Source organism: Primulina huaijiensis, chromosome 4 (assembly GCF_012295235.1).
Source record: "Primulina huaijiensis isolate GDHJ02 chromosome 4, ASM1229523v2, whole genome shotgun sequence".
In the NCBI taxonomy this organism is placed as follows: domain Eukaryota; kingdom Viridiplantae; phylum Streptophyta; class Magnoliopsida; order Lamiales; family Gesneriaceae; genus Primulina; species Primulina huaijiensis.
Window position 1 is genome coordinate 23201205 of NC_133309.1, and position 22398 is coordinate 23223602.

The window sequence follows — 22398 nt, forward strand, 5'->3', positions numbered from 1 at the left end:
TTAAAGTAAGATAACTGATCTTCCATTATCACTTTTAGAAGTTGTAGAAGCAGAGTTGATTAATTGATTAGTCTTCTTTGTACTTGGATTAGCTTAAGATAGTTCCGAGCAGGGGTTGGAAATTTTGGTGGTTGCAATTATTTGTGCTAGAATTTGGAAATATTATTCTGAGTTTTAGGGTCTGTTTAGATGTTTATGAGTAACTAGGAAATGTTATTTAAATACATACTTTAATACATGTTAAAGTATTAGCGGAATCTGTTTCCAAGTTTGTGGCTATGTTTTTATTATTTTGCGCAAGTGTTCAGATATATGCATTCATTAAGTTTTATATAGATAGTATAATCCCATTTTTGAGACATCCGCATTTTGGGGTGACTGGAAACTATTGACTTTAAGCCCTGGAAAACCAACTGCTTTGTGGAGTAATTGGTTGCTTACATAATTACATTCTACTCTTAGAATTACTCCTAAATATAAGATGTTTATACTCAATCAGTTGTAAAATATATATGTGGGATAGACCTCGAAAAATCTGGAAACCCCGATAACAGGAGTGCTTTCTTCTAATTACAGGTTAAAAAATCTACCACAACTTATTCCGGGGGTAGAAAAATCTGCCAGACCTTAATGTCGAAATCCAGACTTGCACTATATAGGAGATATGTTGATATTGTTTCTGATGTAGGATCAAATGCCACAGTAATGCACTTGACTGGCCCTTTGTGGCCTTCAAGAACCGCTACACAAGAGTATGATTTCTCAGTCCCCCTCCAAATTCTCACTGTGTTATCAGCCGAACCACTGCACACTAAATCCGATACAGTAGCCAGACACAATATGGACTTAGTGTGCCCCCTCAGTGCCCCTACTGCCGCCATGTAGCCGTTACCGGCAGTTTTTGTCCAAACTAGGATTGATCTATCACCAGCTCCAGAGTACAGTGTTGATCCATCTCTGCTTAGCGCAAGTGCATTAACCCCAGACTTGTGTTTCTCTAGTGTAGCCACTAGGTAATGCTTCATATCACCTGGAGTCTGTTTCCAAACTTTGATTTTCTTGTCTGATGATCCCGTGTAAATATGGTCATCGCTCGATGTAATTATGGTGTTTATTGCATCATCATGTGCTTTGGCTATTGATTCCAAGCACTTGAAATCTGTTGTCCTCCAGATTTTCAGTGTTCGGTCCCAAGAAACTGAATATAATAAGGATTCATCACTTGATATAGCTAGCGCCGAAACTGTGTCGACGTGGTGAACCCATGTGCATGTCTTGTGCCTTCTTACTTGGACATGGTTCTTGGGCAAGAAAATTTTGAGGGCACGGTCACTTAGTGTTGGGAGCGTGGCTAAATGTGTGAACTTCTGGTGATCGTTATTAAGTTTATCGACTTTCCATACTCGGATTTTATGGTCCTGATGAGCACTGATGATTTTATCTTCTGCTGCTACTAGAGCTTTAACTGCACCTTTTCCTGCCACAACCATGTTATCATCAGTCAGATTCTCAAAGTCCATCGTAGACCTTAGAGCATCATGTTTCCATAACCGAATTTCTCCATCCGAAGAGCCCGTGAAGAAGAATCCTCCGTAAAGAAGAAGAGATGACGTGTAGGAGTTTTGTCCCTTAAGAGTTGCCACACATCGATGGTTCATGTTTAGGACGTGACATTGGTGTTGGGGCGACGCTGCAAGGGACGGAACCGAGGCAAAGCTCAGTTGGGAATCCAAGAAACTTGCCTCCTGTGATAACGGATGGCTAGAAAAGACTGAGGAATCATTGCTTGAGGTACAAGTTTGGTCACATGGCTTCATTTTCTGTGGGAAGAAACATGGAGAAATAGATAAATATATAGAGAGAGGAGATGTACTGAGTGAAGTGAAAGCTGTTGGAGTAGCATGCTTTTTCAAGTAAGATGGCCCCGTTTTGATAGCGAGTGTTGGGTATTATCACAAAACAACAAGGTAAAATATAAATATTTCGTACATGTTAGGTTAGGGCGGAGCGGGGCAGGTTTGCCATCTGGTCTCCGTCTTCGAATTCTATCACCGTCTTCATATTCGTTTCGATATCCGTTTTTTCGTGCAAGATGAATTCCTGAACTCGAACCCACGGAGATTAAATTCTCATCTCCGTCCCATCTTTGTTTCAAAAATATTGGTGAGGCAGGGGCGGAGATTCACCAAACTCAAAACTTATTATTATCAATTATTAGTAATGTTAAAAATAATAATATTATTATATTATTAATATTAATTATACGAATAGGGATAGTATCTCGTATCCATCCCGAACTCGAAAAAAATCAGTTCGGGTTTTTCGCACGAGACTTCGAATCTGTAAGAAAAATTGTCATCTTGTGAACAAATTTTTACATGAAAATCGTGTTTAAATCGAAAACGACCACGTATAAAAATATATTCTAATTGACATGATTAAACAATGTACAAACCAACTCGATACCGACTCGACTCGACTCGGCTCGCCTCAAAGGGAACAATGGAGGATGAAATGGATGCCAAGAAAGACGGACACCCCATGTTGAATCAATAACTCACAACAAAAGAAGATTTTACCAAATTCCCGTACATCATATTTGACTTCTAAAGTGGAAGACAAGTCTTTTCCACTTATGTCATGCCAATTGCAATAATTCCAATCCAACCAGATGTCACGTTTCTCTTAAATTAGGACTTTATTATTTAAAAATAATAAATTTATTTGATTAGATAAGTTTTGAGAAATTACCCTTTCTTTTTCTGGTGATAGCTTTCAATTTTCACCATTTAAATAATTAAATAAATCACACTTTCAACTCCAAACAGAAAATTCAAGAAAAGATTTATAACATAAAACAAAGTGTCTCTTCATGCACTTTCTTAAAATGTCCCTTTGCAATTCACATGCACTCTATTTTATTTTCCCCCAATAGATTGGTTTACTAGAGGTAAATAAAGATTATCTTAAATTGAAAATATTTAAATTTTTATTTATAATTATAACATGATAAAGATATTTGCCAACTGTACCAAACAGTTAGTCACAAACCTATAGGTATGGTGGCACCATATATCCCTAAAACAGGGCGAATTTCAAGTTCGAGACTCGTTAAATTCTTTAAATTTAATCGTCTTATATGATTCCATTAATTTCAATGACTTGTTCCATTGCTTCCCACAAATTTACTATTGAAATCATTAACTGTTTATATCATAGCTAGGGATTCAAAGACCATGTTATACTAAAGTATAATGCTAAAGGTACAACAAATATATCATACATCGATAATTACAACAATTATATCATGAGATTTTGCTATTATTTTTGAGATTTTGTAGCTCAACTGATACCAAATTTCTTTAATCTAATTAGTACTTATGGCCTGGACGAGGTCTTGTGTTCGAAACCTGGGGAGGCATGTGCTTCACATTCAGGTGTGGAGAGTTCTGTGAGTAAGTGTCCATAGGCTATCATGAAAACTGTGATTGCAGGACCCAAAAAGAGTAGGCACATGGGCCTTACACTTTTTTAGCGATAAGTATTTTAGATAGTCATGATATTACTTAATTTTTTTTAGTACTATAATCCAGGGTGAAATAATTTATAATCATATGAGTATTTTGTTTTTATCAAAATTATCACTTCTTTAATATAATATAGTAAATGTTTATCTGGAGTAACTTAATAAAATAAGATTGTGTTTTGTTAATTAAACATAATCAAATGTTTAGTTTCAAATCTATATATCGATAATTTATTTTACATCAATCAAATTATTAATTATTTATGACAAGTCAACCAAATCATAAAACTAACATTACAAAATTTATCATTTTTATATTTCATTTATTTATATTCATTAATTATTGGAAAGTAAATATATTATTATTTATTATTTTATCCCAAATTTAATCAGTCAAACCAAATAAATTTTTATTATTCAGTATCATTCTACATCTTATTTAAATATTTTAATAATCACTGTATTATTTATCTGATCAGTTTCATCAATCCAATGACACCAACATATACCAGAAATTCACAAACCAAGAGACCACTTCAGTTTTATAAGCATCTCTTGTCTAATAAAGATTCGTAATTGACAAGACAATGTTTGTAATTAAAGACAATGTTTGTAATTATCCAAAACATTAGAGGACTTTTGGGTATTTTAGATGTAATTTGTCGATTGTTAATTTGTTTTTTAGGTTAATTAGGCTTATAATTATGATTAATATAGTGATTTAGACATTTACCATTCGCCCAAAAGATGTCTCCTTAGTCAAGTTGCGTTTGGTTTTGACAATTAATATAATATTAAACAGAATTTCGACTCGTCTTTGTCAATATAATCTAATCAATATATGTAATTAAAGTCACTACAGCTGTGCATATTGATGGATTAATGCTTTAATCACACATTCGAATTCTGGTTGAGCAAGCAAACCTCTCAATTTTTTTTTAAAAAAAATATTTTTGAATGTTAATAGCATACTAACTCTATGAAATCTCGAGATTGCTAAATGTCGGCTAACGTAATTGGAGGATTTGGTCAACAAAGTTGAATGAGGTGTGAACACATTCATTTACATAAAAATTCAAAGAACGCGTTTTATACGTGTTTTCACAATGACTGGGAGCTCTATAAATAAAGCTCCCCCTCATTCTGAAATCATCTCTTCTTCGAGTTTTCTCTTATCTAATAACATTTGAGTGCTTAGTTCTATAATATTTGTGAGGTGCTTTGTTCTACTGTATTAAGAGAGTGTGTGTTCTCTTTGGAAACACAATGAGTGGTTGTACATCGTAAAATATTATAGTGGAATTCTTTTCATCTTGCATGTGGTTTTTACCCTAATCATTTTTAGGGGTTTTTAACATAAATCTCGGTATCCAATTTATTCTTTATTTTCATATTTATTATCTCAAATTACCGTACGTGAGACCAACACTAAAAACATCTCATGACAAAAAAATATATATTAATTTCCCATGTTTTTCAATTTTGAGCAAACACATCCATGGTTTCACATATTGAGCATACATACTCTCGTACGTATGTGTTTTCAGGAGTACGTGTATTCAAGATATGAAAATACGAGTAGTTAATTGATACTTTTTTCCACTAGAGATTTTTAGTAATATGGTCGTTTCACATATGTAGTGTATATGATTACCCGTATTTTTAAAATTTGTCCTCCCAAAAGTATTTTTGTTTTATTGGTTTATTTTTTATGAGTATATTAAAACTAAGACTAGAACACGAATGCAAAAGTTAGTTGTACTCCACTAATATTTTTTGTTAGGGTACAATAATTATCTTTACGGATAGAACGATTGATACACACCCCGCTTAATTGATTCACAATTTAAAATATTATAGTTACACTATTACCACGAACTACAGTGTTTTTTTTAATATAAAAAGCAAGTTTTCAGTCTTACAATTGATATCAGAGCTAAGATCATGTATTCGATTATCATATAATACTGCAAGGAATACAATTATTGAGATGTGCATGGTTGGAGTGTAATAATAATATCTGATATCGGGACATGTAGCGTTTGGGCTACTATAAAATCTAAAACATGTTTTTAGTAAACTGTTACCACAAATTATAATTTTTAAAATATTATTCTATTTAGAAAAACATGTATTTTTTCGTAATGAAGAAAGGGCATGAATGAAAATAAATAAAAATTTTATATAGGAAAAAAAATTGTCTGATTTATATTATATTTGATACTCCACAAAACATCGTCATATACAGTGTTATGATCTTACATCAATATTAAAGATAAATGTGGAATAATATTATAAATTTCAGATATTTTTCTGTCTGAAGTATTTCGAATCTACGCAAAGATTAAAATATTTATTGCTTTTTAACTTTAATTTTAAAAAGCCACACTTTACTTAAAATGACACTTTCGAATGTGAATCTTGAGCTCAGTCAGCATATCTAAGCTATGATATTACTTCTTTTAGAGATACAATTGGGTATTAAGCTCGAGATCTCGTATTAAATTTATGATTATGACATTAGATAGATTAAAAAATATTGGCGGCAAAATGATTTCATAATTTACTCGTATTATAGAAACGATTATTTTTATATGTATCATGTATTAAGTACGAAGATCTAGATATTATAAAATCGTCTTTTCGGTGTTAAGAAAATTATGTTTTTGGTTATGTAACTTGGATGTTTTTATTTTTGGTCTTGTCGTTGGATAGTTAACGATTTCAATTTACTAATTTGTATTTTTTTCAGTTTAGTATTCCATACCGAAGTGCTGGTGTTGTGTCATAAAATGATGACGTGGTACCGGACATTGTTGACATGGTCGACGTCATATTAACATGTAAATTAGTGGACTCATATCGTGATTGTTAGACAATAAAACAACAAATAATAAATATGCAAATTACTATAAAAAAAAATTATAATTTCCCTTTTTAAATATCAATTACCAAGTTCACCCTTGTAAAAGTGTTGGTAAGAGAATTTCTTGTAAGGAGAAGTGCTAGATAATAAAAATAATATCGTATAAAATTATTGGGATCAAGTCTATTTTTTCCAAAAATTACAAGTTGTTATTCCACACACCGATTAATTATATAGTAGGTTTTTTGTGAGACAGTCTCACGAATTCGTGAGATATGTCAACTCTGCTCTTATTTATTATAAAAAAAAAGAATACTGTTGGCACAAAAAATAATAATTTTTTCTCGAATGACTCAAATAAGAAATATGTCTTACAAAATTGACTTGTGAGACTGTATGACAAAATTTTTTTGTGTTGATTCTATAAAAAATTACTTCTCACCTTAGTTGAGCTTGACTTTAAGTAAATGACCTTTAGGCATAAAAGGTTGTAAAAATAAAGACAGAAGACAAAAGTTAAAATCTTTATATTTAGTTAATGTAACCCAAGTCGAAAAAGAAATACAAAGTCCAGTAAAATTTAGGTTTTAGTAAAATATATATATATATATATATATATATATATATAAATATAATTGTTACGCATGCCTTATTTTGTATTTTATATATATATAAAAATAGCTCGAATAATATTATATTTTTGACTCCGTCACTGATATCGCGGACCTATAAACGTGCTTTAATTCAGAAATCGAAGTTATTGGACGTGGTCCAAAAGTGGATGGAGAGACAAAGAACTATGTCATTGTAATAATTTTATTGAAGAAAATATGCAATTTCTATATTCAATATTAAAAATAAATATACACCCAAATACAAAATTCAATTTCCAAAGTGAAATCATTTTGTTTATTAATAATTTCTCGTAAATTTGCTGACTCAGTGTCCTATATCTAAAGCTAAATTTGACATGACCTTAGTCGACGTTGTAGGGTATATTGTTGTCCGGTAAATGGTGGATAGTAATAAATATATTGGAATATCCCAACCACTACATTTTGAAAATAATAATAAAATGTCAATTTTAGTTGTTTATATATTGTATCGTTATATTTTGTTTGGTATAATAATTGTATTTACTTGATAGAACGATCGAACCGTGGTGTTTGTGCTGCTGTACGGTTTAAAAGATTTGAGTTGCACCATTACCATCAGCTATAGCTTTTGATAAAGCGGCAAGCGCTCGGTCCTACATATTTTTTGTTCTGTATATTTCAATTTTATTCGTATATGTATTGTATCGTATTTTTTTTTGTTTTGTACTTTTTGTTGAATCAATTATGGTAATGTATGTAATTATGTTTTGACAATCAATTTTAGTCATTTTAACAAAAATTACGTAAAACAATGATTAAAATCATTATTAAATTTTTATAATTACATTGATAAACACATTTACATGTCAAGAGAGATTTTTTGATCCCGTAATTATAAAATTTTAACAATGATATCACTAATTTAATAACACGTGTATGGGGAAAAAGAGATAAGATTGATTATCAAAACATATTACTTGACGATAATTGATTCGACATAATATACATGATTAAGAATGTAATGACTCAATACATACATGACTAAAATTGATATTTTGTTGAAAATAAATATATTATTATTTATATTTTTGGATTTTATGTTTTATTTTTTTGGTTTTTTAGGTTTATTTATGTCTTAAAATTTATATTTTCAACCTTATGGATTTTTTCCTATTAATATCAGATCTCTATGTTTCTTTATTATTATTTTTTTAAGGTATTGCATTGCATGTTTTGGTATAGTATTAAAAAAATCCGGTTTAAAAGGTCATTTGGTGTTTTCTTTTTTTTTAAAAAAAAAAATTGACATCTTCTTTTGTATTTCAATACATAAGTGAAGGCTATTTTTTTAAAAAACAAAACATATAATGAATCCATTGGTTATAATTTCTCTATACGTGAAATTGAACAAATTACAAAACAATTATATATTTTGCATTTATGGTGATCACTATATGCCATCTCAAATTAGAAAATAATCTATCGGATAAAACATTGAATCCGCGTATATATATATAAGTTTTGATATGATATACACATACTCTGCACACTTAAGTGAACATCGACGAAGTGACACTCACATATTAGATCTGCAATTTTTCTATGTTTTATCACATCCAATATGTGATTGTCATCTCATCAGTGCACACATAAATGTCATGATATGCGTACAACATATCAAAACTGATATATAAATATGATACGACGATTTATATAAAACGTGCTCACATCCTCGATGATCATATAAGTTGACTATAATCGTCGTGTCATCGACACAAAGTTATAAATCATAGAATAAATCATGACCCGAAGGCATATCACGTTGCCGAAAGGTTTGCTAGGTCAAATACATTATTGTTATCCTATATAAAAGAATTTCAATGTCTAATTATCCTAAACCCTATAACCTATGATCTCATAAGTCATAATTATTTCATAAACAAATCAATCAATTTCATATTACCACGTGCCAATATAAATTTGTGGGTTAATTAAAAAAATGAACTAATTTTATATAAAATGTTTATTAATAAGTTTTTCTTTGAAAATAAAATTATTAAGTCGGATCCGGAATCAATCTGGGGCATATGAAGGAAGGCCCAATGAAATATGATTTTGGGCCGGTATTGTAGCCCAAAACTCTCTGAATAATAAGTGGCCCAGATGTTTTGCACGTCAAGCATGCCAGTACGGCCCAACAGCTGCCTGTTATAATTTTCGACATTTGTGGTGTAAATTTGTAGACAGAGTGGGTAAATATTATACACCTGATTTAAATATATTTTTGTTTATGACGATGGAGTCCGTAGTCAATATTTTTCGATACATATTAGGTAAATCTCAAGTTAATATAGTAGTCTGCAAGACACACTAGTCAAGTAAACTGTATTAGACAAATTTTGCGTGACAGGTTCGCTCTAATCAAAAAATTATTCTTGTGATATGGTATGTCCTTGGTCAGAAATATAACGAAATCGTCTTTCCTATTCTTTCCCCCGACCCCGCTACTAAGAAGGATGTTCACTTCTTAAAAAATCCTATGTACCTAGGGAGAAATAGTGGAAGGGGTCAAATTTATCCCGACGGAAGCAACAGTAACAATACAGTTTATAATGCTCGGGTATATTAAGTAAAATCATACGAAAAGAAAAAGGGGTACAGAACTTTAAATTTTTATCTTTTAGATTTTCATTATTACAATTTTTTTTTTTTAAAAAAACCACCTTCTCCAAAATTTATAGTTCTCGAACATTTTTTAAAAATCTTACCAAATTTGGCAGTATTAGAAAGATACAAAATACGGAAAATAGGGGAAAAAATTTTGGTCTCTTGGCATTGTCCCCTATAAAGTTTCATTAATTATCAAATTGCTCTGACCAATTATTACTACACCAATTGAATTTCACAAAAATATATATCTTCAAATTAATGATCTCTTAAAAATAAATAAACTTTACAAATATGCCCCTTATTAAATCACAAAAAAACACATTAATTTTTTTTTAAAAAAAAAAAACTTTATTTAAACATATAATGAACACATTCTCCATTTTCGGCTTTACAAAAAATGCCCCAATGAAATCACAAAAATCCATGATCTCTAAAAAAATTACAAAAATACATTCAATAAAGAAAAGAAATTATTTAAATATATATTTATTTTGCATAAATATTTATTAGATGAAAATATCATAAATGCATGTAATTTGTGCTCCCTCATTACACTTTCTCCTCTAAGTGTCAATTTAATTAATTAATAATTTTAAATATAAGAGTACAACGTGGGGAGCTCAATCTTGAAAATGAATTCCAATTCTTTATTTTCCACGAACGTGGAGGCTACCACCCATTGGACTCCCCTAGCTTATTATTATTCTATATTTTATAATATCAAATTAATTACTAATTTTCCAAAATTCTTACATTCTCCTTAAAATGTATATATATATATATATTGTCACATTAGGAAGAGTACATAGTTACCTAAAGACATACAAGAAAATCAAACATGGTGACTTTGGCGCCAGGATATGTCATTCTTGCCTTGTTAGTTTGCTCATTTGCTTTGGATGCAGCCATGGTACAAGCTTTCGACTATGCCGACGCCCTCGACAAGAGTCTCTTGTTCTACGAGGCACAACGGTCCGGTAAATTGCCTATGAGCCAACGCGTGAAATGGCGTGGTGACTCGGGGCTACAAGATGGTTATGATCAAGGGGTAAAACCTCCTCCTCTTTTTTTTTTTTTTTTGTGGCTTTGAATTGAATAAAACAACATCATAATTTTGACTCCATCTGTGTGTGTTTCATGGGCAGGTGAACTTGGTTGGAGGGTACTATGATGCTGGAGATCATGTAAAATTTGGCCTACCAATGGCATTTGGTGTGACAATGCTATCATGGGCAGCCATTGATTTCAACAAAGAGTTGCTCTCTCTCAACCAGTTGGGACACACTTTGGAAGCCATCAAATGGGGAACTGATTATTTCATCAAGGCACACACTCAACCAAATGTTCTTTGGGCACAGGTACCAAATTTTTTTGCATTTTCTTGGTCACATTGTTGCTTTACATACGACTTATATCTCAATCATTTCATGAGTTTATGATGATATCGACTACTTTCATGTCTAGGTGGGAGACGGGGTATCAGATCATTACTGTTGGGAACGCCCGGAGGATATGAGCACGCCAAGGACTGGATACAGGTTAGACCCTGAACATCCAGGATCCGACCTGGCAGGAGAAGCTGCAGCCGCCTTCGCTGCAGCCTCTGTTGCTTTCTTGAATTATGATTCTGCATATTCTAACCTTCTGTTAATACATGCAAAACAGGTTAGCAATTTATTCTTTTTTTTTTGGTTTTTAGATTCAGCTGAAATGTAAACTTAAATTCAAAATACATGGTGTTATCTGATATGTTTTCTATATTCTGTTTTTCCCAGCTTTTCTCATTTGCGGATAGGTTCAGGGGATTCTATCATAATTCCATTGACTCAGCCAAGCAATTCTACCCTTCATCTGGTTATTTTGTGAGAATTGTGATCTCTCAATTTTCTCGTCAATATGGGTCGATGTAGCGAAAAATTAATCGGGTTTTATGTTTCTTGTTTATGGATAAATGTTTCCTTTTGGTGGAACACGTATACTTATTTTATTAGTTTTTATTATTAGATTTTTTGGGGTCTCTAAATCTTTTTCTTGATATTGTGATTAGGATGAGCTTTTATGGGCAGCAGCATGGCTGTATAGAGCTACTAACGATGACTATTATTTGAAATATGTTGCGGATAACTGTGCCTCCTTGGGGGGAACTGGAATGGCTGTCAAACAATTTTCATGGGACAACAAGTATGCTGGAGTTCAGATTCTTCTCTCAAAGGTAACTCGAGATACTTAATGTCCTCGTATTTCGAGCGCATGCGGATAACAGTCAAAATGTGCTGTTTAAACTGTTTCACATGCATTTTTAGAATCAGCTTCATATTTAACTACTGCGACAAACATTCGATCCTATTACCAGAAGTGAAGACCAAGATTCTTGTATCACAGTGAGTTTGTTTATTTTGTGCAGATTTTGTTAGATGGAGCTGGAGGAAAATACTCTTCAATACTCCAAGAATATCGCGCCAAAGCCGATTACTTCACTTGTGCTTGTCTTCAAAAGAATGATGGCTACAACGTCCCCCTGACTCCTGGTCAGTGTTAATCGTAGAAAATCTACATATAAAATTTCAATAATTTTTAGTTAAGAAATGACTTTCCCTAACTCAACCATGATTTTCAGGTGGCCTTGTCTATTTAAATGAGTGGAACAATCTGCAGTATTCTTCCTCTGCTGCATTTCTCCTTGCTGTTTATTCTGACTATCTTGCAAAGGCAAAAAGTGTAGTCAACTGTCCTGATTCCCCACAAATCCAACCTCAAGATCTCATCAACTTCGCAAAATCACAAGTATGAATACTACGTTGCCCCCTCTTTCGTCGTTTTTATAATTCTTTCTTTCTACTAAACTCTGTTGATTTCATGCCTATGACTATCTGCACAGGCTGATTATATTCTTGGCAAGAATCCTAAGTCACTGAGTTACTTGGTGGGTTATGGACCGAACTATCCGGTGCATGTTCATCACAGAGGGGCTTCTATCGCCTCCATTTCCATCCTCCAGACCAAGGTTGGATGTGTGGAAGGATTCGAGACTTGGTACAAACGCCCCGAAGCAGATCCCAACGTTATACATGGCGCATTGGTTGGAGGACCGAATGCTAACGACGAATTCACAGACGACAGGTCTAATTATCAACAAACTGAGCCAACTATATCAGGCAATGCCCCTCTTGTAGGACTTTTCTCCAAGCTCCACAGCCTACCTCAAGATCCTGCAGGTAAATTACATCCAGAAACTGTCAGCAAAAACTGAATTTTCAATCTCAATTCTCAACATTAATGTAACGATTCTTGACCGAACGGTTGGCCTCGACCAGCAGGTTCATACCATCAAGAACAACCAAAACCATACAATCCTCAGAACAACTCACCCAAAGGTAAAAAGCATACATCATTATAACTTGGAGCATAAGCGACATCTTACATCCGAATCAGGTGAATATTCATAGGCAACATATCCATTGTTTCTTGCAGATATCCCTGTCAAGTTTCTTCACTCGATAACAAACTCATGGGGAGTAGGCAAAGAGACTTATTATCGACACCAAGTGATAGTCAAAAACGTTTCGAAGCAGCCGATCACAGAGCTGAAGCTTGGCTTCAAAAAGTTAACAGGGCCATTGTGGGGGCTGTCTCCTACACAGGAGAAGAACACTTACCAGTTCCCTGAATGGATCAAAGTATTGGAGCCTGGTTCTCAATGCACTTTTGTATATGTCCAAGGTGGTCCTCAAGCCAAGATTTCAGTTCTGAGCTATCATTAACAAAATCTTTAATAAAAATTTTAAACATGTATAATTTGATTCCCATGATTTTGGATTGAGTTTCTTCACTTTTTTCTTATTGTTATGATGATGAAAAATGGATGAAATATTATGATAATTAAGAGACTGTATATGTAATGAAATGTTTGGATTTCTTGATTATCCAATCATATATCCCTGAGGAGTTCTGGTAATTCTCAAATATTGACTTAAACGAAACAAATCCTATGCGATTTTTTTTTTAATATCATGTTATCTGTCAAAAAAAATAATAAATTTAAAGAAACTATATATAATTTTTTTTAGGGAAAATAGCCAAAATAACTAAGTTTACCTAGTTTGAATTTTAGTATTTTAGCTAGTCGAAATGGGGTTTTGTAACTTTGATATTCTTTGGCATTCTGTCCTGTTTTGTTGGGATATCAATAAGGCATCGGAAAAATTACTGACATGACACCAAAATATACGGAGACAGAATGATATAGCTAGGGTGGTGGGCACTTGCTATGGCCACACCTCAAATTTTCTGAATTTTTTTATATAAATAAATAAAATAATAACTAATACTTATAATTTTTAAATAATATTTGTACATTCAACTTTTTATTATAAGGTAAATATTATAATAATAATTGTTTGTTATTAATTATTAAATACTAATAGCTTCAAAAAAAATTATTAAATACTATATTTATATTTTTAAAATCTTACTAATTGTTGATTGACTATTTTTAAAATTAATTTCGCCCCGACCCAAAAATTATAGCTTTGTTTTTGCTAACATTGTATCGAAAATTTTTACGCGTCTGTCGTTACAATATCACAACGACGAAATAAGATCAAAAGCCAAAAAAACCTTAAGTTATAGGACCAAAATCCAATTTTGAAATGGATTAAAATCTAAAATATGTCAACGTAAAAGACAATTTCCCTTAAAATTTAAAACGTGTTGATTTAAGAAGACAAAATTCTTTGTGTGTGTATATATATATATATAGTTTCTACCTTAGACATCGTTTGAAATTAAAGATAAGATAATAATATTGAGATAAATAATCCATATAATATTTAAAATTTCAAGAAATGTCATATTTCAAACGATGATGAGTTTTTTTTAATTATGTTTTATGTCTTTTATATTTAGGAAAGATTCTTGGACAAAGGATATGTCAAAAGCCAAAGAATGGACAAAATACCAAATAAAATGAACTAATTTGGTAATACATGCATGACCATCAATGTTTTTGCCATTCCCCGACAAATGTATTAACAGCAAAAATAAGATAATATGGCATAATAAAATGTAGTAAGACTTTAAATTATATATATATATATATATATATATATAATTTTGATATTATGTTCATCAATCATGCTCATCCTAAGATTGCACACACCTAGTGGATGGACAATTTTAATATGATTTATTATTCCAGCTTGGCATAGTTTTATTTCATTTGATTTTGAAATTAAAAAAATAACACTTATTTTGATAAATACTTTTTTTATTATATTAAGAAATTAAATATTTACAAATTAGTAGGTATCTTGTGACACGATCTCATAGATATTTATCTGAGTGCAGTGTCAAAAAACTGACTCATAACAAAAGCTTTTGTGTTTAAAAAAAAATAATCGACTGTGTTACAAATATGTGAATGTGGGTGGCTACTGTAGTATATATAATCTGATCTCATAGATATTTATCCGTGAGAGATGTCAAAAAACTGACTCGTAACAAAGTTTTTGTATTTTAAAAAATAATTGACTGTGTTAAAAATACGTGAATGTGGCTGGCTACTGTAGTATATATAATCTCTACACCTTTTGTATATGATTCTGGAAATTGGAATTACATATTGTGTATATATATATATATTCGAACAACATTATGTATACAAGGTTCAGTCAGTTTTTTTGTGGTTGATTGTCCGAATCCAACAACTCTCTCTCTCTCTCTCTGCCGGCGTGCCAATTTGTCTCGTTCTCCGCCACCCAACAATCGTCACCTCCATTTTTATATACGATGATCGGCACCCTTTTGAATCATCAACCACTGTTTCGAAGCCTTTCTACGCTTCCTCGACAATGGCCGTCTCTTCCTTTTCTTCTTCTCTCCCATTTTCCAGCTCTGTTTCAGCTCCTCGGATGATGGGTTTTCTCTTATTCATCTTCTTGTTTGGGTTGGCGGTTCCAATGGCCGATTCCTCCACGTTGGGTGTGAAGTACATGTCGAGGCTTCTGGAGATTCAAGACAAAGAGAGAGCGCCGCCGTCTGTGCAACTCTCTGCTGTTTACGCCGCCGTCAACCGCATCATTCCTTCCCATTCTTCAAGCTTTGAGTTCAGCATCATCTCCAAGGTACCCGATTTTGCTCCCGAACTGGAGTTTAATGTACTTTTTGTTACTGTAAAGTTGTAATATCTAGTCACTTTTTCTGTTCTTGGGATTAACGATGATGAAAATGTAAGTTGCTAAAAGAACATTTCAAAAGTTCACTTTTTTGTGGTCCTTTGTTATTTCTACATGCTGAAACAGAAATGCAACTATATATTGGTTTCCATTTGCATGTGGATTATTGGAAGCAAAAAACACAATGGCTCAGTGCCTGTGGCTGTGGAAGAAAAAATGTATGAGAGTAGAACTTTGTTGTTTTGGCATTTTTTCCAACTTCTTTCTTTTTCTTTAAAATTGACTTCATAGTTTGGTTTGAGGGGCAAAACACTACATTTTTTTTAAAAAAAATCAAATGTGCTAGGCTTGCTTTTATATACCTCGGTGGTAGAACAGGACCACATAATTTTACTTGGATTGCTCTAGTAAAAACACTGCTTCACTTAAAAGCACAAGATTTTACTTGAATATGTAATGTTCATGAAGTGCTTATTTCAAGTCATGGAATACGTCTCACCCTTCACATTTATTTTACCTTCCTGTTCCTCTTTGTTCTTTCCAGGATTCCTGTGATGGAGAATCTTGCTTTAAGTTAAACAATCATCCTGGCATTAGCCCCATTGGTTCTCCGGAAATTTTGTACGCATCAGTTGTTTTTCTTTTTGTTATGTTTTGGACCGAATAAGGAGTTTGGCACATTCTATCCTGTCATCATCTACCAAGTTTGAAATGCTATTGTATAGATTTGTGTTAATGTACTTGAGCTTAGTGGAAAATCATTGCAGTTTTTTTATTCACGTAATTGGAGTAGAAATAGATGAATATATCAGGATGTTTTAATTTTTGTGTAGAAATAGCCTCTCTTTTGTCGGAATTGGTGGAATTCTGCAAGTTAAGTTGCAATGTTACAATATCTGTGGTTCTAAAAATGTTTTGCTGTCTTCAAAAGCCTGTTTATTGCACAAAAGAAACTATCTTTACTGTTTTTTCCCACAGCATAAGTGGAACAACTGGGGTGGAGCTTTTGTCTGGTCTTCACTGGTACCTGAAATATTGGTGTGGAGCACATATATCTTGGGACAAAACAGGTGGTGCACAGTTATCTTCGATGCCGAAATCTGGATATTTTCCCCGTATTCAAGATGTTGGGATAACAATTAAGAGGCTCACTCCTTGGAGTTACTATCAGAATGCTGTTTCCTCGAGCTGTAAGTCTTCATCCCCATCATATTTTCTAGCTGCTAAATATGCTCTGATAGGTGTTGGTATTCATATCCCCATTATTTCTTATAAAGATACATTTGCATGGTGGGACTGGGAAAGGTGGGAGAAGGAAATAGACTGGATGGCTCTTCAGGGTATTAATCTGCCATTGGCATTTACTGGTCAAGAAGCCATCTGGCAGAAAGTTTTCCAGGTACTTTTATCATCTATTTGGCTAATGTTCGCAAAAAAGTGTATGAATAAATTAACACATCTATCGTATAATTAAAAAGAACAAAAGTGTAAAGCAAGAAGAATAAAAAAGAATAACTCTTCAGATAACATATGATATCCAGAAGTTTGTTCAAAAGTTCTGCCCATATGGATATTATATTATTATCCAAAAAACATATATGAGAAACAATAATTCTTTTTTCGTAACTTGGCAATCTGAGTTGTCAAAATCTATTATGCATAAAATAAAGCCAGAATGATCAAATAATCAGTTGAGAATAAAACAACATGTATTGGCAACAAATGTTTTACGTCATCTTAAAATTCTCGATCACATCCCTAGGAATATTGTTTTCATGAAGTCTAGCACATGTGGTATTCATTTTTGTTTGATATCCTATGATGTTAACAATGTTGAATAGATATAGACCTCAGATCTGATTGCTCGCAACAACAAATCATTTGACTTCATTCTACATATAAAAATATTCTTGAAAATCCCAAGTTTAAACCATAAAAACAAATTTGTCTTTTCACTATATGCATGATTTTATTTAAACATGATGGTTGTGTATCACTCTTTTCATTCTTCTTTCTCACCTTAAAGGTTAACAATTTGCACCATCTTTATGCAGAATTTCAATGTAAGTGCTACAGAATTAAATGATTTCTTCGGTGGTCCGGCATTTCTTGCATGGTCGCGCATGGGAAATCTACATGGGTAAGCTTATAGATTCAGACTAATTTCTGAAGCAGACTGTTATGTCCATCACTGTTTTAAACCTGATAGCACGATTAGCTCGATTCCATTTGCCACATTAATTTTCTCCATCCCATCTAATGAGAACTTTCTTTTTTATCACAGATGGGGAGGACCACTTCCACAAAGTTGGTTAGATCAACAACTGATACTGCAGAAGAAAATTCTTGCTCGAATGAATGAGCTAGGAATGACTCCAGGTACAGTGAATTTTAAAAGCACAAATTCATTTCTTTTTAATCAACGAACGTAATTTGCAAAATCTGCTGGTCATTGTATTTTCGCTTTTCAGTGAATTAAAACAAGCTTTTGATCATATTTTTCACTATTTATTCCTCCATTTCAGTTCTACCAGCCTTCTCCGGTAATGTTCCAGCAGCTCTTAAGCGTGTATATACATCAGCAAAAATAACACGCCTAGGAAACTGGTAAGTGCTGCCTCCTGAATGACATATATCATGCCAAAATAGACTGTTTCTTGATTTGTGTGTTTATTTCATTGACTGCTCTGAAATAGGTCTCTAATGTTACGTGAATATGTGATTATTGGACATTGGTAGAGGGGAAGATAAAATTGTTGAAGTTTAATGCATAATATTTATTGGTGATTGTTTGGTTTTGAAAATTTATCATTTCTGCTGGATCCGGTCTTATGGGATACTTTTTGAAACCTATTTAATTGTAAATTAAAAACGTATGTGCTTTTAATTCAAGAATTCATTTTCATTCTTTAGGTATACCGTTGGGAGTGACCCCAGATGGTGCTGTACCTATCTGCTTGATGCAACAGATCCCTTGTTTGTTGAAATAGGGAGAGCTTTTATTCGCCAACAATTGAAAGGTACACACAACAAATTTCACTGGCTTACTTCAAGTAAATATCCCATAGGTCTACTCATATAAAAAAGTTCCATATTTTTCCTTACATTTGGATATCCCTATGTTGTGCAGAGTACGGAAGGACTAGCCACATTTATAACTGGTAAATTTGCTTGATCTTCTACAATCTAAATATAGCTTAGTTCGCACTTTACTTGTTCTTTGATCTGCTTCCCCTATATAAGTAGGTGACAACATTTTTTACAAATCTAAGCGTCACCAGGTCATAAACTTCTCTTGTACTGAGCTGCTAATGTTGCAGCATGCGGAAAAGTTAGCATCCAGAGGGCATGTATAAGTTTTCTTTGCATGAACAAAAAAAAGGTAAGACCACACAGAAAAATGGAAAACTAATTGTGAACGAGTAAAGAAAAATGATATTCTTTCCGTGGCTACTTCATTTAATCTCATGACCCTCATAGACGTGTCTTAAAACACCTCATTTCTTCAAGTTTTAACATATAGCCTTCGATATCGTGTAGCTCATCTCCTCCCCCTTCTTGAGGTTTGCTTGATATTGTAGCCTGATCAATATCGATTAAAATATGAGTTCACTTGCATTCTTTTTCACTCTGGTTATCTGCTCCCAACAGTGATTAATGGTTGTTTCATGAATTTTCATTACAATTTAATGCAGTGATACTTTTGACGAAAACACTCCTCCGGTTGATGACCCGGAATATATATCTGCATTAGCTGCTGCAATCTTTGAGGGCATGGAAAGTGGTGATGATGATGCAGTCTGGTTGATGCAGGTGACAATATACAAGTTTCATCACTTCGATTACTTTCCGATCAAATCCCTGCATCCTATGAATGCTATTCAATTTGATTCCTAAGAGTTTGTTATTTACTTTTACTTATGTGCGATACACAAGTCTCGCTATGGTCTAATTTCTCTCATGTTCTGTAGGGATGGCTTTTTACTGATGATCCATTTTGGAAGCCTCCACAGATGAAGGTGAAATATGTGTCTTTCATAATGTGAATGCCATTCTTTTGAAGGCCATGCTCGGAAAATTCTGCTTTTTGTTCTGTGTTTTTTTGGGTCTTTCTATCTAGAATGAAAATCTATCCCATTTTTAGGCACTTCTGCATTCTGTTCCTGTCGGAAAGTTGGTTGTTCTTGATCTGTATGCTGAAGTTAAACCAGTATGGGCTACTTCACAGCAGTTCTATGGGGTTCCTTACATATGGTATGTCTTCTCTTTTCGGTTCTGTGTGGAATTCGACCGAGATTGCTTTGTTTGCGTATCATGCCCATGATCTTAGTCGATAGAAATATACTATATTAAAATGGGTTTTTCTAATGTAGTGCCAAAATCGTTTAACTGCTCTGCAGTTTCTTTTTAAATGGATAATGGTATTAAGATTATTGGTTGAACGTGTGACTGCAGATAAGGATTGAATACCAGCAATAAAAAGTGTGAATAGGTTCAATCAGCCTCTCTTTTTGGCTTAATTTTCGTTATTTTCTCTCACTTGTAATAGCTGTTCAGGTGTATGCTGCACAATTTTGCGGGGAACATAGAAATGTATGGAGTGATAGATTACGTGGGATCTGGACCTATAGATGCTCGCCTCAGTGCTAACTCAACCATGGCAAGTCCACTAAATTTTTTGAAGGAACTGAAATTTTTACCTAGTAAAACTGTCTCCTCTGCATGACAAGCCATATGAACTTTATGATGTGCCATTTATTCGTATCTTGCTCATCTTACTCTATTCCTATCTGTAAGGTTGGTGTTGGGATGTCAATGGAGGGTATCGAACAGAATCCCGTTGTCTATGATCTTATGTCTGAAATGGCATTTCGAAACAAGAGAGTTGACGTCGAGGTAAGAAGGCTTTTCTGTGCCTTAGAGACTAAATATCTGTAGCAGATTCATCTGTTATGCAAAGTACCAGGTCGCTCCTGTCCATGACTGTGATTCCATCTTATTTTTTCAGAATTGGATAAGACTGTATGCCCAGAGACGATATGGAAAGTTGGTCCCATCAATACAAGATGGCTGGAACATTTTGTATCATACGGTTTATAACTGTACAGATGGATTAAATGTATTAGTGTCTTGACAACTTTGCTAGTTTTTATTTTCATTAGTGAATTGCAAGTAGATGCATCAAAGACATCACATATAAATTTTTATTTGGATTTTGTGGTCTGATTCATACTAAATGACTGTTATTTCTAATTTTTGACAGGACAAAAATAGAGACGTAATCATGTATTTCCCAGATGCCGATCCTAATTCAATTTCTACATCCCTTCATCTACCTCTATCTGGACAACATAACAAAAATCACCAGATTCTTGGCCGGAGAGCTATTTACGAACAAACAAGCTACTCCTACACTCATCCTCATCAATGGTATTCCACCTCCGAAGTGATACGAGCGCTTCAACTTTTTATAGCAGGCAGGGATCAACTCCATGAGAGTAACACTTACAGGTTCCTAATAATTTGATCCATATCATGCTTTATTACTTAGTTTTTTTTTTTTTTTTGGTCTGAAACTGGCTCATTTGGCAATGTAAGGTACGACCTCGTGGATCTGACCAGGCAAGTGTTGGCAAAGTATGCAAATCAGCTTTTCTTAAAGGTTGTTGAAGCATATAAGTTAGGTGATCTGCAAGGAGTGGTAAACTTTAGCCAAACATTTCTTAAACTCGTGGACGATATGGACACACTGTTGGCATGCCATGAGGGATTTCTTCTCGGACCCTGGCTCGAAAGCGCAAAGAAACTTGCACAGAATGAAGAACAGAGAAAACAGGTATAGGTTTCATCTCCTCCGAGGAATCTGAGCCTAAATAGTTTACTTGGTTCTAATCTGATGAACTGGTAAACTTTCACAGTTCGAGTGGAATGCAAGAACTCAAATCACAATGTGGTTTGACAACACGGAGGAGGAAGCAAGTCTGCTTCGCGACTATGGTACTTTGAATCCCTCTTATGATTTTCTTGTTATTCAACCACTGGTCAAATGCTTAAGCAGTTTTTCTCGTAGGAAACAAGTACTGGAGTGGGCTTCTGAGGGATTATTACGGTCCTCGAGCTGCTATTTATTTCAAGTTTCTGATAGAGAGTTTAAAGACGGACAGTGGTTTTAGCCTGAAAGAATGGAGGAAGCAATGGATCAAACTAACAAATGAGTGGCAGAGTAGTAGGGACATTTTCCCAACAAGTAGCAATAGCAACGCTCTCAACGTATCCCGGTGGCTCTACGAGAAGTATTTGAAAGATCCCGAATCGCACGAAATCAAGAGCCAAGGCCACTCGAGGTCCGACATTTTTTATACTAGTAGTACTTAAATACAAGAATATTGAGCTAAAATATTGCTGTACTTTTGTTATATTAGTCAATTAATAATTCGATTTCAAGCATGGAATTTACTCGTACATGTTTCAAGCAACTTGAGAAAGGAGTAGCAGATTTGAGTCATTTGACCGAACTGAAGAGCTCGGTTTGTTTGCTCTTCTTTGTGTGAGCATTATAACTATGAA

General features: G+C 33.5%; 3 protein-coding genes across 3 annotated transcripts; 2 read left to right on the forward strand and 1 right to left on the reverse strand.

Moving 5' to 3' along the window:
• Positions 1 to 303: 303 nt before the first annotated feature.
• Positions 304 to 1913, reverse strand: LOC140974778 (protein JINGUBANG-like). Its single transcript, XM_073438266.1, has one exon. It carries the CDS (start codon positions 1815 to 1817, stop codon positions 597 to 599), a length of 1221 nt encoding a protein of 406 aa, XP_073294367.1. The 5' UTR covers positions 1818 to 1913; the 3' UTR covers positions 304 to 596.
• An 8626-nt stretch (positions 1914 to 10539) lies between these two features.
• On the forward strand, positions 10540 to 13536 carry LOC140974779 (endoglucanase 5). The gene is made up of 10 exons (XM_073438267.1): positions 10540 to 10706; positions 10804 to 11016; positions 11123 to 11323; positions 11434 to 11520; positions 11706 to 11870; positions 12063 to 12186; positions 12276 to 12442; positions 12537 to 12873; positions 12976 to 13032; positions 13130 to 13536. The coding sequence occupies exons 1-10, from the start codon at positions 10566 to 10568 to the stop codon at positions 13417 to 13419; spliced, it is 1782 nt and encodes a 593-aa protein (XP_073294368.1). The 5' UTR covers positions 10540 to 10565; the 3' UTR covers positions 13420 to 13536.
• A 1808-nt stretch (positions 13537 to 15344) lies between these two features.
• LOC140975517 (alpha-N-acetylglucosaminidase-like) lies at positions 15345 to 22386 on the forward strand. The gene is made up of 19 exons (XM_073439257.1): positions 15345 to 15780; positions 16376 to 16452; positions 16810 to 17021; positions 17109 to 17230; positions 17886 to 17971; positions 18116 to 18210; positions 18357 to 18438; positions 18745 to 18851; positions 18962 to 18992; positions 19527 to 19644; positions 19803 to 19850; positions 19976 to 20085; positions 20389 to 20491; positions 20629 to 20727; positions 20840 to 20950; positions 21095 to 21342; positions 21430 to 21667; positions 21750 to 21828; positions 21902 to 22386. The coding sequence occupies exons 1-19, from the start codon at positions 15508 to 15510 to the stop codon at positions 22204 to 22206; spliced, it is 2544 nt and encodes an 847-aa protein (XP_073295358.1). The 5' UTR covers positions 15345 to 15507; the 3' UTR covers positions 22207 to 22386.
• Positions 22387 to 22398: the final 12 nt, after the last annotated feature.

Coding starts and splice junctions, on each gene's coding strand:
- LOC140974778 (XM_073438266.1), bottom strand. CDS start 1,817: ATGAAGCCATGTGACCAAACTTGTACCTCAAGCAATGATTCCTCAGTC.
- LOC140974779 (XM_073438267.1), top strand. CDS start 10,566: ATGGTACAAGCTTTCGACTATGCCGACGCCCTCGACAAGAGTCTCTTG. Junction 10,707..10,803: donor AAGATGGTTATGATCAAGGG/GTAAAACCTCCT, acceptor TTTCATGGGCAG/GTGAACTTGGTTGGAGGGTA. Junction 11,521..11,705: donor ACCCTTCATCTGGTTATTTT/GTGAGAATTGTG, acceptor TATTGTGATTAG/GATGAGCTTTTATGGGCAGC.
- LOC140975517 (XM_073439257.1), top strand. CDS start 15,508: ATGGCCGTCTCTTCCTTTTCTTCTTCTCTCCCATTTTCCAGCTCTGTT. Junction 20,492..20,628: donor TCAGTGCTAACTCAACCATG/GCAAGTCCACTA, acceptor CCTATCTGTAAG/GTTGGTGTTGGGATGTCAAT. Junction 20,951..21,094: donor ACTGTACAGATGGATTAAAT/GTATTAGTGTCT, acceptor AATTTTTGACAG/GACAAAAATAGAGACGTAAT.